At 35.0% G+C, this 13,501-nt stretch overlaps 1 protein-coding gene across 2 annotated transcripts in view; it reads right to left on the bottom strand.

Moving 5' to 3' along the window:
* The window catches only part of LUZP2 (leucine zipper protein 2), a 184,474-nt gene that overhangs the window by 51,329 nt on the left and 119,644 nt on the right, over positions 1–13,501 (bottom strand). For both annotated transcript variants that reach the window (XM_032188988.1, XM_032188990.1), the window contains exons 6-7: positions 10,829–10,891; positions 8,724–8,786 (exon numbers count right to left, since the gene is read on the bottom strand). In XM_032188988.1, the coding sequence (XP_032044879.1) occupies positions 8,724–8,786; positions 10,829–10,891 (126 nt within the window). The remainder of the gene's footprint in view (positions 1–8,723; positions 8,787–10,828; positions 10,892–13,501) is intronic.

Here is a 13,501-nt window from a genome sequence, read left to right as displayed (position 1 = left end):
AGTAAAAGTCAGTTAGAAGCATCATTTCTGTAAAATTCTAAGTTTTCTTGATTCCTGTTGCTGCCACCATGCTTTTCTCTCTTATTTGTGACTGCATTGAGTATACACGAAAAAGGAAATAAGACCTTTGTGGGTTTTATAGTGGAAGTTTCACTTCGAGTTCCCTGGCCTGCACACTTTTCTTTCACATTAAAACCATTTACATTGAAAGCAAGATGGCATTTTTCTGGGGTTGTACAAAAGTACTCAAGCTCTAAACTAAATAGCTGTTTACCTGTGGAAACACACTCAGACAATACACAGGAAGCCACAACACTAACATTTGTGCCTGGTCTTCCATTGGCTCAGGCCAGAGCACATTATGGTTTAGCATTAAATGTTATTGCCCATTGCTTACCAATCAACATGAATAAAACAACCTGCTGTTCTTTCTTTTTCCTGTCAACCTTCTTTAAACAATTATATTATTAATTTAGGTAGTAAGGACACCCGCTTTGAGGAATTAAGCATTTTAAAATGCGTTTTAGGCATACCAGTATGCTCTGGGCCTTTTTTCAGTAGCGTGTTATGAATATTTACTTCCTTTTTCTTGAAAGAGGTTCAAGTCTTGCCGGAAACTTTAGCTCTTTGGGTTTGAGGCTTCCTTCTAAGATCTGATCTTTCTAGTCAAGAGTACAGTTCAGCCAGGAAAATATGAAAGAAAATAGACCTAGTATTTCTGGCAATGTCGCTTAACTTAGAAGTGCCTTTCATGAGATAGCTATCTCAAAGCTTGCATTTTCTAAAATAGCACTTCATATTCAGCTGAGAAACAAAGAGGAGCCCAAACCATCCAACATATACAGTCATCGTTAACACCAGCGTATTCATAAATAATTAAAGTGGTTCCAATCAGTTAACAAATTGTAACACAATTTTCAAAAATCCTACCCAAAATGAATATTAAATTTATTGCATTCATTTTGAGAATTTTATACTGCAGATCATTGTATAGGTGGCTGTTTGCTGTCAGCAACAACCCAGAAAACAGGAACAAGCAGAAGGAGACTAAGTGACATGCTCCAATTATTTTGAGAATTTTTATGTAACTGATTTTGGATGCCTCAGCATTTGTTCCACGTTGGCTCTGCTGGGAAGAACACCTAATGTGGGACACGCCCAAAGACAGGCCATCTCACAGCCATCACTCCACAGCACGGTTTGGTGTGGAGCCCCAGGGCTGGGATAGCGGCTGGATCTGGAGACCCACAATTGCCAGGTGCCAACAGGGATGTGGTGTTCAGGACACACCACCTTGGCTGTTCCTCCAGCCTCTCCACTAACAGGGAAGGCCAACATGTTCCATGGCATGTGCCCTGAGCCAGGCATAAAGCTTGCAGTGAGTGCTGGAGGGTGAAGGGGGCTTTCTCCACTGTGTGTACTGCTGTGGGTGCCTGGTTTTCCTGTTCACAATTTGTTGTGCCTCTGCCAGACCATTCCCTCCCTTGCTGCATGGAGGCTGACAGCTTGTCTCATCCCAGTATTCTCAGCATAGCAAGTCTTCAGTTCTAATATTTCCACAAAAACACATTTTTTCCTCAGGAATTTATACAGCATCTACCACTGCAGAAGTTTAAACATGGAAGAAAAATGACGGTGTAAGTCTGACCCTGGCATTATTCATCCAGAAGCCTGTCCCTTTTTGACATATAGAACACCTGGATCCACATTCATGGCTTTCATGGGAAATGTTCCCTCTTTCTCCTAATACATGTTTGTATCTGTACATGTTTGAGGCTTTAAGTCATCTTTCAGCTTGGTATATTTCTTTCCCTCAGACCTATTTTCTCTCTGACCTTTGGGCAGTTTGAACTTTTTCAATACTTTACATGACAACATTTTTAAAATTTTCACCTTTACTGGGCACACTCAAAATCATTATTAGAATTAAGCTATTTAGAACATGTCAGTCAAAGTCCCAATCCATTTGAATTTGATATCGATTGTAGAACTCTGCTCATTTTGGTGGGAGCTGGACCAAGTATGCAAATTGATTGAATAGCTGAATGCTGCCAGTTAAACGTAAAGCTACTGCTGCTAGTTTTAAGTAACTTTAGCTCATGCTGGCCATTGAATAGTCTTGTATCTCACAGTAACTCAGACTAGCTATTTAAGACCACATTAACTTGTAATGCAAATCCATATTGTTAAGGCTACATCTTCACGGCCATACAGAAACTTTTTAAATTTGATTTTTCAGTTCATTAAAAAATTCAACACATTTTAATGCTCAAAACTATGCCATAAAAAAAAAAATCGCTAACAATAAACTAGTAGACTTGACTTACTAATCACTGCAACAGTATTTCACATTTCATAAACCTGTTCTCTGGAATTGCATGAAGCTATTAATAAAATTACAGAAGGAGATTTTGTTCAATAAAGACAATAATAAATTATGTTACAAATACATAAACCAACATCCTTACACAGAAATACACATGGTGACACCCCTGTACTTTCTTGTATCCCATATCTCATTACATATATATATATATTTTTTTTTTTCAATTTTCTTCAAATAGCATTCTAAGTATTTTTCCACAACCAATTCAGCCTGCATTTTTAGTCTCCTACTGTGCAGCTAACATTAACACATTATGAATGATTGTAACATTACGGAACCAGTATACAAAAAAATAAGATATGGTATTTGAAATAGAAAAAACGGGACAGCAAAGAAATGTTAATTTAATCTGTGAAATAGCCCCTAAGCAAAAAAAAAAAAAAAAAAAAAAAAAAAAAGTGTCTAGATAAGACTTTCTACATATATTTTTCTAAGTTTTGTTAGTAAATTATACCACCACTCCACCATTCAGGGAAATAAAAACCAAACAAACAAACAAAACAAAAACAAACAAACAAAAAACAAAACAAAACACAAGTACTCAATGTTTTTTGACCTACTTCAAAAGAAAGGCAACTAAAACAAGATGAAAAAAAATCTTGCACTTCATGAAATCAGGTATTCACTCACAGTAATAGATGACAGAACTATTCCCATGCTAGGTATACTGTCTCAACAAGAGAGTTATCTGAAAAGTAATCAAGCCACCACTCGCCATCTTTTATCTCAGCCACAGATATGTATGCAATAGAGCTAATGTATTTCACAAAAATCAACTTAGCCAATCTAAATTTCCTATCTCAAAGTGCTGAACTACTGAGAAAAACAAATAATATCCTGTCTCGAAGTGTTTTCCTACACCCAATATGTAGCCAGATCCAATCACAAATAGTGGATAAGCTTGAAAGGAGAATTTTATTTCCAGTACTGGGTAGCATCCAACTACACATCTAGAAGTGTACAAAAGCTCTGACTTCATGAAAAGTATGTGAATAATTAACAGAAGCTTTGTAATAAAATTATCATAAGCCTCATCACTTGAAAGAAAAAACATCTAGCAGCTTCAAAGACTGAACTACCGCCTGCAACAAGAGCTACGGGGATCCTAAACCATGGAGACTAAGTGCAGCACTTAGCGCAATTTGTATTGCAAATGCTTCAAAAGGAGAAGGGTCATCAATCTTACTTCCTGGCTCTACATAAACCAATGTATACAAATGGAACTAGAGCATGAAACGCAAAGCACTCCATAAGTTCTGAGCTTGCTGAGATCCTGATCTGCTTGTATAACCGCTGTATCACTGGATCCATTACTCACAAACCTTTAGCAATACTAGATAAAGACAATTGTTCCATAGCTCAAGATGAAGAGCAACATTCTGCAACACTTGTAGTCACAATGCTTTCTTCTACAAAGACCCTCACTGCAAGAGAACAAACCATAGTTTGAAATAATTGCTACTTGCAGCAGCAATATTTTGAGTAATTATTTTTAGTAATTATTAGTAGTAGTAGTTCTCAAGGTCTGGGGCAGATTTCAAAGGATATCTTTTACACAGTGTAGCTTAAGCCTTTGTCTTCCAAATTCTTTTCAACTCCGTTCTGTGTGCTGATTTTTTTTCTTCATTTTTCAGCCAAATTTAAATTGTACGCTGCACAGTACCTGGTAAATTACATTTATTTTTAGTTCTTGTCCTAACATTTTTAGACAAATGGTTTTAGACAAAGATTTTTTTTTTTTTTTGAATACCACTCTGAGTAATTAAGACTTTTCACTTGGCCGTCTTCTATTAGTCACATTTGTACATCATCATTTCTATTGCTGTATGATGTGGTATGCTATGATGTGGCTCTAGGACCCTAGCCCCTCACTGGCTCAGCCAAGAGTAGATGAATAAAAGATGAATAAAAATAATCTTAATGATCCTGAAGAATGGAAAAGAGGAAACGATACCCATGTTTGGAAGAGGAAAGAAGAAGAGATTATAACTTACAGATACTACAACAATCATTTTTGGTAAAATACTGAAAAGAATAATCAAACTAGCTCTCTAAGGGACAGAGTTTTATCTGTTATATATCATTCATGAACTGAACCATGAATTAAACTTACACTCATTACATATTCTGGTGACATCAAACCAGAACTCTACATGTCATAGGAGAATGTTTTTTTTCTAAAGTTATCTTGACAAACTGAAGAAAATAAGATGACATTCCCTAAAGACAAGTGTAAAAGTGTAAAATACAGACAGGAATAATCACTGAAGCAAACACAGAATATAGGACAGTAGGGATAAATGACTCAAGATGATATCACTGCTGAACGTGTGATAGTATTTGTAAAAGAAGCAAAGAACACTGTGGGTACAGACTACAAAAAATGTATGGATGAAATGCCCAACTGGACTTTTGTGTCTACTTGCAAATGTCACTGTAAATGGACACAGACCAAAAGAAACAAGTTACGATCAGAATAACATCAGGCAGTAATGGTGTGCAAACGGTTACTGGGAAGAAGAACCAAGGAAAAAAGTCTACATGTATTAATTTAAAAAGCAAAATTTCTCTGAGAGATTTCCTCTTCCGGATTCTACTTGATTGTTTTGCTACGTGATGTTGTCAGTCTGTAGCTTATACAACATATCCCTAATAATGTCACCAGTTTAAAAATCCCTTTGAGGAAAAAACAAATAAACAAACAAAAAAAACCCACCTCTAATTATTTTGTATTATGCTATGTTTATAACAGATATTTTATAATAGTTTGTTTTGTTTGTCCTAAGCAGCACTGCTCAATTTCCCCAGGGAAGTCACAGAAGATTCAGAGGCTGAGGAAACAAGTGAGATGAACAAGCACACTGCAGGCTAGAGATTCCGTCTGAAAGTGAAAAGAGCTGCAGCATTCTCTCAGAAAAGTTGATGTGACAGGTCCGTATGAAATTGTCCTCAGTCTATCACCTTCTTTTATCACCTTCATTTAGTATTACAGGGCAACGTGAAAGCACCAACAAGACAAGAGCACTGTTTTTGTGCTGAATAAATCAATGTATATGTAAAGTTGAAGGAAAACAATGATGCTTTTTATTTTTTTCCCCTCCAAAAAAGCATTTTTCAGGGGAAAAAATGAATTTTATGATACTCTCAATATAGCAAAGAAACCTTTAAAATGTATGAATGGCCTCATTTTTCAAATACACAAAGCCAACTGAATTCTCTAGTTGATAATATTAACAAAAGCAGATGCAATTCATGGGCAAAAGTACAGGTTAGGTAAGTCTTTTAAACACAACCTTTGCCCCTTCCATAGAAAGTCTGTTAGGGTTTTTCCTAGACCATGATACTTTCTTCAAATAAGTTCCTGAAAGAAAAACATTATATTTAAACTACCATTTCTCATACAGGCCTCCGCTGGTAATTATGAAACAAGACCAAGTTTGAGAAGATAATATTGTATGGTTTAGTCTTTTAGAGGTATTGAGCACTCAAGTACCTGAAGCACTATTTAGAAGCAAAAGAGAAAACTGAAGGTAAGTGATCATCTCTCTTTAAACACATGATGTCGCAGTTCATGCAAATGTATGGGTTCAAGGCTACACTGCAGAAACAAGCTAGATCACTGTGAGGAGCAGCAGAGCCTATCAACATCAGGGAGTAAGATTCTCCTCTTGTTTCTTTCATTCCTTCCTCTTCCCATCCTGTTCCTTTCTCCCGGTCACCTCCACTAACTTCCCCACCTTTCCCTGTTTGAGCACCTCATTCTTTGCTTCTGCCACATGCCCCCCATAACCTACCCCCTGCATTTGTCTTCTTGGAACCAGTTTCACAGTTGGTTCTTTACCGCTATCGCTTGGGCACCTCTAAAATTGCGAAGCGTTCTAAGGACCCCCTAGGGCCACAGGCAAACAGTCAGGTATGTATTTACGATGCATATTTAGCACCTACACTTCAATAGTGGGCCATGTGCATGTACCCAACTGGAACAAAGGCAATTTGCTCCTCAGTAGAGGGTGCATAATTATACATTACCTTGCTCATGGTAAGACCAGATATGGAATATTTATTAGCAGTTACCTAATTTATTATACAGCTGATGCTATTTACTTACTTATTTAGATTATACTATGGAACGAAGATGGTGTACATCAGTAGAATAGGCTTATTTAGCTGTTGCTCACAGTTCAACTTGATTTTCTAGGACTGTATCTGCACTTTCACTTGAGGATTAATTAAAATAATTATTAATGATCAAAGGAAATGAACTACGTATGTTCACAATATCATTGGATAACAATGGTTGACATGCACCTACTAAAGTAATTGATGATGAGCTTATTAGGGCATAATCTTTAGATTGTCATCCTAAAAATGTGGTGAACAGTGTATTTTGCCTCAAAATTTAAATGACCAAAGAAGAAAACATTAAATGGTAGATAGAATTGATGTTTCTGAAACTCAAACACAATCCTTAGGAATTCATAACAAAGCAATAAACAAACATTTATTCAAGCCATAACAATTAACTGTTTGCACCTTGTACATTTAAAAGAACAAAGGTTTCAAATATGCAAGAGACTTGTGTAAGGTGATAGTCAAAGTAAATGCTGGCCATATTTTTCTACATGTCGTATTCATATCAGACACGCATATGCTTGTGTTTCAAGAATACCAAAACATATTTTCAATTCTTCTCTATTTTAGTGAACCATGAGGTTTCTAGGACAATGTAACAAAACGACGTGAAGACAGGGAATGGTGGAGGAGTACTTTTGGAAACAAGTTGTTATGAATGCCAGAAACAAACATCGATTTTAACTTAGCAAAGTATTGAAACTTAAGTATACGGTAATGAATCAGCATATTACATTAATTATTAAACTATTAATAATTAAACTATTCTAATTAAGAGTGGACTCATTCAGGACTAGCAGGTACCTACTTAAAAAGAGAGCTATAAAATCAAAACTCTTGGCTGAAAATTTAGTATTAATCATTCCTTATTTTCCTTGCTCAGACATGTAGCAAATTTCCAATTCTGTCAGATCTTTAAGGTTATTGCACTGCATGTTTTAAGGGACTGAGCACTGACAGAGAAAGGAACTCAAATTCTAATGTCAATAGAGATGACAACTACACAGCCTTGAGAACATAACATAACTTTAGTGACTCCCCCTGCTTATCAGTCACATGGCACTTTATCATACAGATAGATAGGTAGGAAGATATACATGCATCCTTGCAACATAACAAAGATTATAAAACGCTTTGAAAACACGAGAGTAAACACATGCCAAAAATTAAGAAGTAATGTTTTATTTACTACCACTTGTTAAGTTTTGGTCACTTATTCCCCAAACCTCTAATCAGTAGCTTCATTGACAATAAGAGTTACCAGTTTAAATTTTAAGAAGTTATAAAACAGTTAGCAATTTAAAGCTCATTAAGAACCTGTTTCTCAATGTTGATTATGAAAAACAAAACCAAAAAATCACAACCAAAAAACCCTTTTAGGGTTCTTCATTATTAATTCCACCAGAGAAAGCAATAGCTTAATGGGCACAGACTGCAGAGCTCCCTCATGCCCTGTAAAAATCTTAGACTCAAGTGTACATCCTTCCAGCGAACAGCTATGAGAAGCTTGCAACAATCACATCTATACAGGAAATACAATTCCCTAAAGCCCTCAATAAGGCAGGCAGAAAATATAAGGTTGAATGGTGTGGGAATGCAGTGGTAAGGGGAAGCAGTGTAAATTTACATGGCCAAACATAGGCCACTATTCCTACGATAAAAGGAACTATATCCCAGACACAGAACTATTCCCCAGACAGTATTTCCCTGTGACAGTAGAGAATAACTTACAGAAGATTAGAATGTATCCTCTTGTCCCTCTTTAACAGGGAACAAACTTCTCCCTACACAATCTATAAAATAGGGCAATAGATTTTGGTAACCAGAAAGGAACTAGAACATTGTTTTATCTGAACATGTAAACAAACTTAATATTTACCACTTCTTTTGTCTATTTAAAAACAAAGATAGCAGAATCATTTAGGCTTTAAATCTCCTCTTCTTTACCCCAGAAAACAATTAATAAAAAGCATTTTAACTCTGTTAGAGTGGTTTGCAAAAAAATCAACTGAAATAGGTAGCAGTTCTGAAATTACATTATGTTTTTATGTCTGCCTTTGGTGTTTTGAGCTCTTTTTAGTATGTTGAGAAGGAAACAACTGATTCCTTAGACCTACAGTAATCAAGGCAGGTATTATACTCCCAGATTACTTCAACATTACAGCAATTCCAATATCTTAGCAAAGTTATGTTGAAGAAAACGCACCTTAAAAATCAAATCTTTTTTCCCATATCGAAGCTCTTTCAGCTGGGCTTGAATCTTTTTTGACTGAAAGGAAGGACAATAAAAGTCAGTGTTTTTCCTTTCAAATGCTTACTTTTAAGACCTGAAAAAACTGTGGCAAGATCTGACAACAACAGAAACGAGATCAGCTTTAAAATGCAGAGAAGTAACCAACATGAAAGCCAGTTGCTTTTCCAGGATAACATGTCTAAACCAGACAAATGAATCAAGGGAAAAAGAAAAATGGTACTGAGCTAAAGCATGTATATGCACTATTATGAATAGCTGTTTGGTTTATATATTTCAGACATGAGATGTTTAGTACTTTCCAGGAAAAGATGTCTGGAGGCATCACCTTCAAAACCATCTCCAGGGCACACTGAGACTGTTTGTACGCAGCCTGCGAGAGCAGAATGAAGTGTGAGCTTCCTGTTAGACAGTTCTATCCGTAAAGGGTGTTTGATCTAATTATTAAAAGAATACTAATTGTACTATGTACTAATGGTACATAGTTATTATGCTTGGTAAGTATAGTACCTAATTAAAGAACAGAAAATACATGGCATTTTTGTGGCCTACACCACCTAACTGGCAAAACAACAACAGCTAAGAAGGATGCTCCTGAAATCTTATAATCTTGGTTTGTTTGAGTGGCACTAATCACTTAAAAACCACACATTTGCCAGGATAATTCATCAAGCCTGATTTTCCTAAGGTTTAAAATACATTCACAATCCACTGCCTTGAGTGGTGGTTAGCTTTGGTTTGGTTTCCTGAAATTCTTGGACAACAAAGCTTGTCATACTACAATAACCTTAATTTCATTTTAGACTTCACCCTCAGATTTAAAGACATTTGTGCAGCAAATATTAAATAATCAAATCAATTACCCAACATTAAAAACATTTTGTTCCTAGCTGTATAACATTTATGTTATTTTAGTTTTTTTTTTTTTATTTTATATGTTATTATTATATGTACATTTATGTTATACAGCTAGGAACAAAAAATGTGAACAAGAAGAGAAAGCAGAATGCTATGTTGCTCACTGCCATTTTTTTATTTTTTTTTAAAGCAGTAAACAAGGGAAGACTATATATTTATACTCAAATACTCTGGCATGTTTGAAAACAACAATGATGACATAGGAAGATACCAGATTATGACAATCTGGAAACAAAAAATCATTATTTCCTACTGCTGAGGATTTCTCAGAAACTGTGGTTGCAGATTGTCAGTTAGACTAAATACCTAATATAACTCAAAATCACTGCTTGGAACTCGTAAATTTTGTTGCCTAAGTTTAAAAGTAGAGTCTTTGATAAAGAAATGTGGTATTTCAACCTTAATATATAAAATTTTAGTCAAGAATATAAGTGTTACGCTTCTGTTCAGTTCTAGGAAGGTGAAATTACTTTTACAGAAGTTATATGTGCAGAGAAAACCCCATGAAATAACTGATACAAATGAGTAAACCATGTTAATGTATACTGATTTTATGAGTGTTTATACTAATAAACACTCATAAAAAGGCAAATAGCTAAAGGGACTACTCCAATGAATACAGTTACTTTTACATTTAGATATTTGAAAAAAATAGGCTTTTTTATCATCAGCTGTCTTAACACTTCTATAGGGAGAATATTTTGTAATATGACACTTCATCTTTGAAATTATGAACCATCAGAAAGACTGATAGTAATAGATCTTGGCTGTTTCTGTTACTTTAAAAAGGAACTAAAAAAGAGCAAGAAAAAAAAAAAAAAAAAACATAATTCCTGTGCTATTGTAGGCATGGAGATCTTGGAAATAAAATTAGTTTTATATGTATTATAGATGTATAATATAGCCCTTAAAGAGCTATATATACTTTTAAGGACTATGCACAAACTTTACCGTACTTGCCTAAAACTTAAGTTTGCAGCTTGCTAATATATTTGAGTTGCATGTAGCAAAGCCACAGGAAGTTGAGATAAACAGTCGTCACGCATGCGTAATATATAATCTCTGCACAAGAACTCAGCACAAGAGACTTAGATACAAGCTTCTTTTGGGTATACTCAGTTTAGAATAGAAAACAACCTTACCTCTTCTGCGTGAATACCACAAAGTTTGTTTCCTGACAGAAGCTTGTTTTTGAGGCTTTTGTTCTGAGGGAAAAAAAAAAAAAAAGTTTTATTACTGAGAGTTACTGAAATTTTAAGGGATCTTTTAAATATTTCATCATACCAGTTTTGTTTATACATCACTAACATTTCAAGTCACTGAAAAAGACACAAATAAGAAGATAAAATAGCTGCATCATGGCACAATATTCTCTCTGACAAAATTCTGCAAGTCTATAACTTGGCACTAAAACATGCTTTCATAGAAAGAGGAATGCACAAGAAACCTTCCAATACTCTCAAGCAATAGCAAGCAATTTAGGCTGTATATATGAGATAAAAACAAGAAAAAAACCCTCTAATCCTAACCTGATGTCAAGGGCATAGCTCAATATCATTTTCAATAAATCATTATAACAACTGAGTAATAGGTCCAAGGATCTTAACATTTAGCCCTGATGATCAAATGCATTGTAACTTTTCATTAAATTTCAAAATTTAAAACAGTAAGTAATCAAAATGTTTAAAACACTAGCTAGCTGATAGCATTTTAACCACTTGGTACTCTTTTTCATGTGCAAGTTGTAAATATTTCTCATTTTCAGGGGAAAAATACATATATAATTTTATAAAAATGCATTTGTAATAGTTCTGTAATTTCTTCTGCATTCTTCACTCACATTATCCTATAATTGACAGTCAAGTGTAAGATTTCTCTGCAGTGTGAACACCTGTAAAAACCGTTCCGAAACTTAAATATTTGATAGGTAGATCTTCAAATGCTAACGTACAAAAAAAAAAAAAAAATTGAAATACACAAAACATAACTTCTCCTGTGCTAACAGACTGTAAACATCCATGCAGAAATCCAGCCCACCACATTTCAGAAATTTATATTTATTATTGTACAGCAGTAGCTTTTGTGAATATTTTGCACAAGCATATGCTGGTGTTAGGAAAAAAAATGATAATTTAATTCAGGATATCAATTGAAATTTAGTTTAGTATTCCACTGAAACACTGGACATTTTGTTTCCAGAATTAGTAGCTTGGAGGTTTTCTTGAAATAAGTTTCTATTTAAATCCAAGGTAAAGAAACTAACAATTGAAACATCCTTTGCACAATTCCAAAATAATGAAAAGATATGACATCTTGTTTCACACATTTCACTGTTGCTGTCTACTCTGCACTTATACATATTGCTGCAGAAACAATAAATCACTTCAAGCTGACACCATTCTCTAATGCAAAAAAAAAAAAAAAAAAAAAAAAAAAAGCAACTGGGATATTACTTCGAATAATACAACAGATTCTGCCTCGCACAAAATGTGATTTACAAAGGGCTGGATGTGAAAGGAAAGAGAACACATGTTGTTCTCAAGTCTCATGGTTGATTACGTTTTATTCTTTGAAAATGATGTGGTGGCTCCAGTCACAGATGAGTACTTTATGAGTGCTAACCACTGCAGAAACAGAACGAGACTGCACAAAGGGAGTTAGGTAGCAGTTACAAGGGGATCAAAGGTAAACGAAAAAAAAAAATTAATTCCCAACAAAGAGATGAAGCACACCCAGCAAATCTATTACTCACCAGGGGTATGTCTAAAGATCTTTATTGTACTGTGATCACTTGTTGGATGTCACTGTTTTTTCACAAAAGATCAGCATCACCTCTCAGGTTGATAGCCAACCAGATGTGCCAAAGGCACTGTCTCATTAGGAAATTGCACTTAATTAACCCAGGATGTTAAATCATCATTTTGTCTTGACTAACTAGGTTCATTACCCTCCAGATTCCCTACAGTCTGACAATGGTCAGTTTAAGGTAGCAGATTCTGTTACTTAAGAACCAAAGTAAGAGTGAGTTGTCATCTTTACATTTTTACTCATTCTTCTTCCTTTTGCCAAGTGAGAGCTATTTTAAGAAATTAACTTCCACATGAACTGTTTTGTGGAGGCCTTGCAGTAACCCAAGACATGAAGAACTGAATGCCTACCACCCCAAAAGGACATATGTTGTAGCAGATGACCATCACAATTTTCACGTGTCATGCCAAAGTAGTCTAACAGAAAAATACGATTAGGAAAATGTAGTCAAAAACAAAACTTTGTGAAAATATTTTAAGTTAGATGGACATAATTTTGGAGCTTTACCTAGGCCTACAAGGATTTGTCAATCCTGTCTAGCCTAAAGCAAGTAAACAGAAATCGGGGTTACCACAAAACACCTGTGATTTAATCCGCACTTGTTAATATTTTTAGAAAGGAGAGCAAGCATTTGAAGGTTATGGTTATCAAGAGCGTAACAAGTAGGTGCTTGTCAGAGGCAACTGACAACCTCCTGCTTCAAGTTGGAGTGTTTTTTTGGTACTTAGCAAATTACATGTCACTGTTAAATACAGGATTGCATTCTGAGTAATATGAATAATGTGACTCTGGATAATATGAATAATGTGAAGTATACCACTAAAAACACATGTAGTATACCAGAGCCTCATTTCATCAGGATTCTGACTTAAATAATACGAAATGAAGCATCTTCTCAGGTACATGTTCTGTAAATTTGCTAGAATGGGTTTATTGAAAAACAGATCAATTAATCAGATTATTGGGTTATAAATGCTTAGAAATTCAGGACAGAACTTCTCACTCTT

The sequence above is a fragment of the Aythya fuligula genome, chromosome 5 (genome assembly GCF_009819795.1).
Source record: "Aythya fuligula isolate bAytFul2 chromosome 5, bAytFul2.pri, whole genome shotgun sequence".
NCBI classification, from domain to species: domain Eukaryota; kingdom Metazoa; phylum Chordata; class Aves; order Anseriformes; family Anatidae; genus Aythya; species Aythya fuligula.
This window is presented reverse-complemented; position numbering and strand designations above follow the sequence as displayed.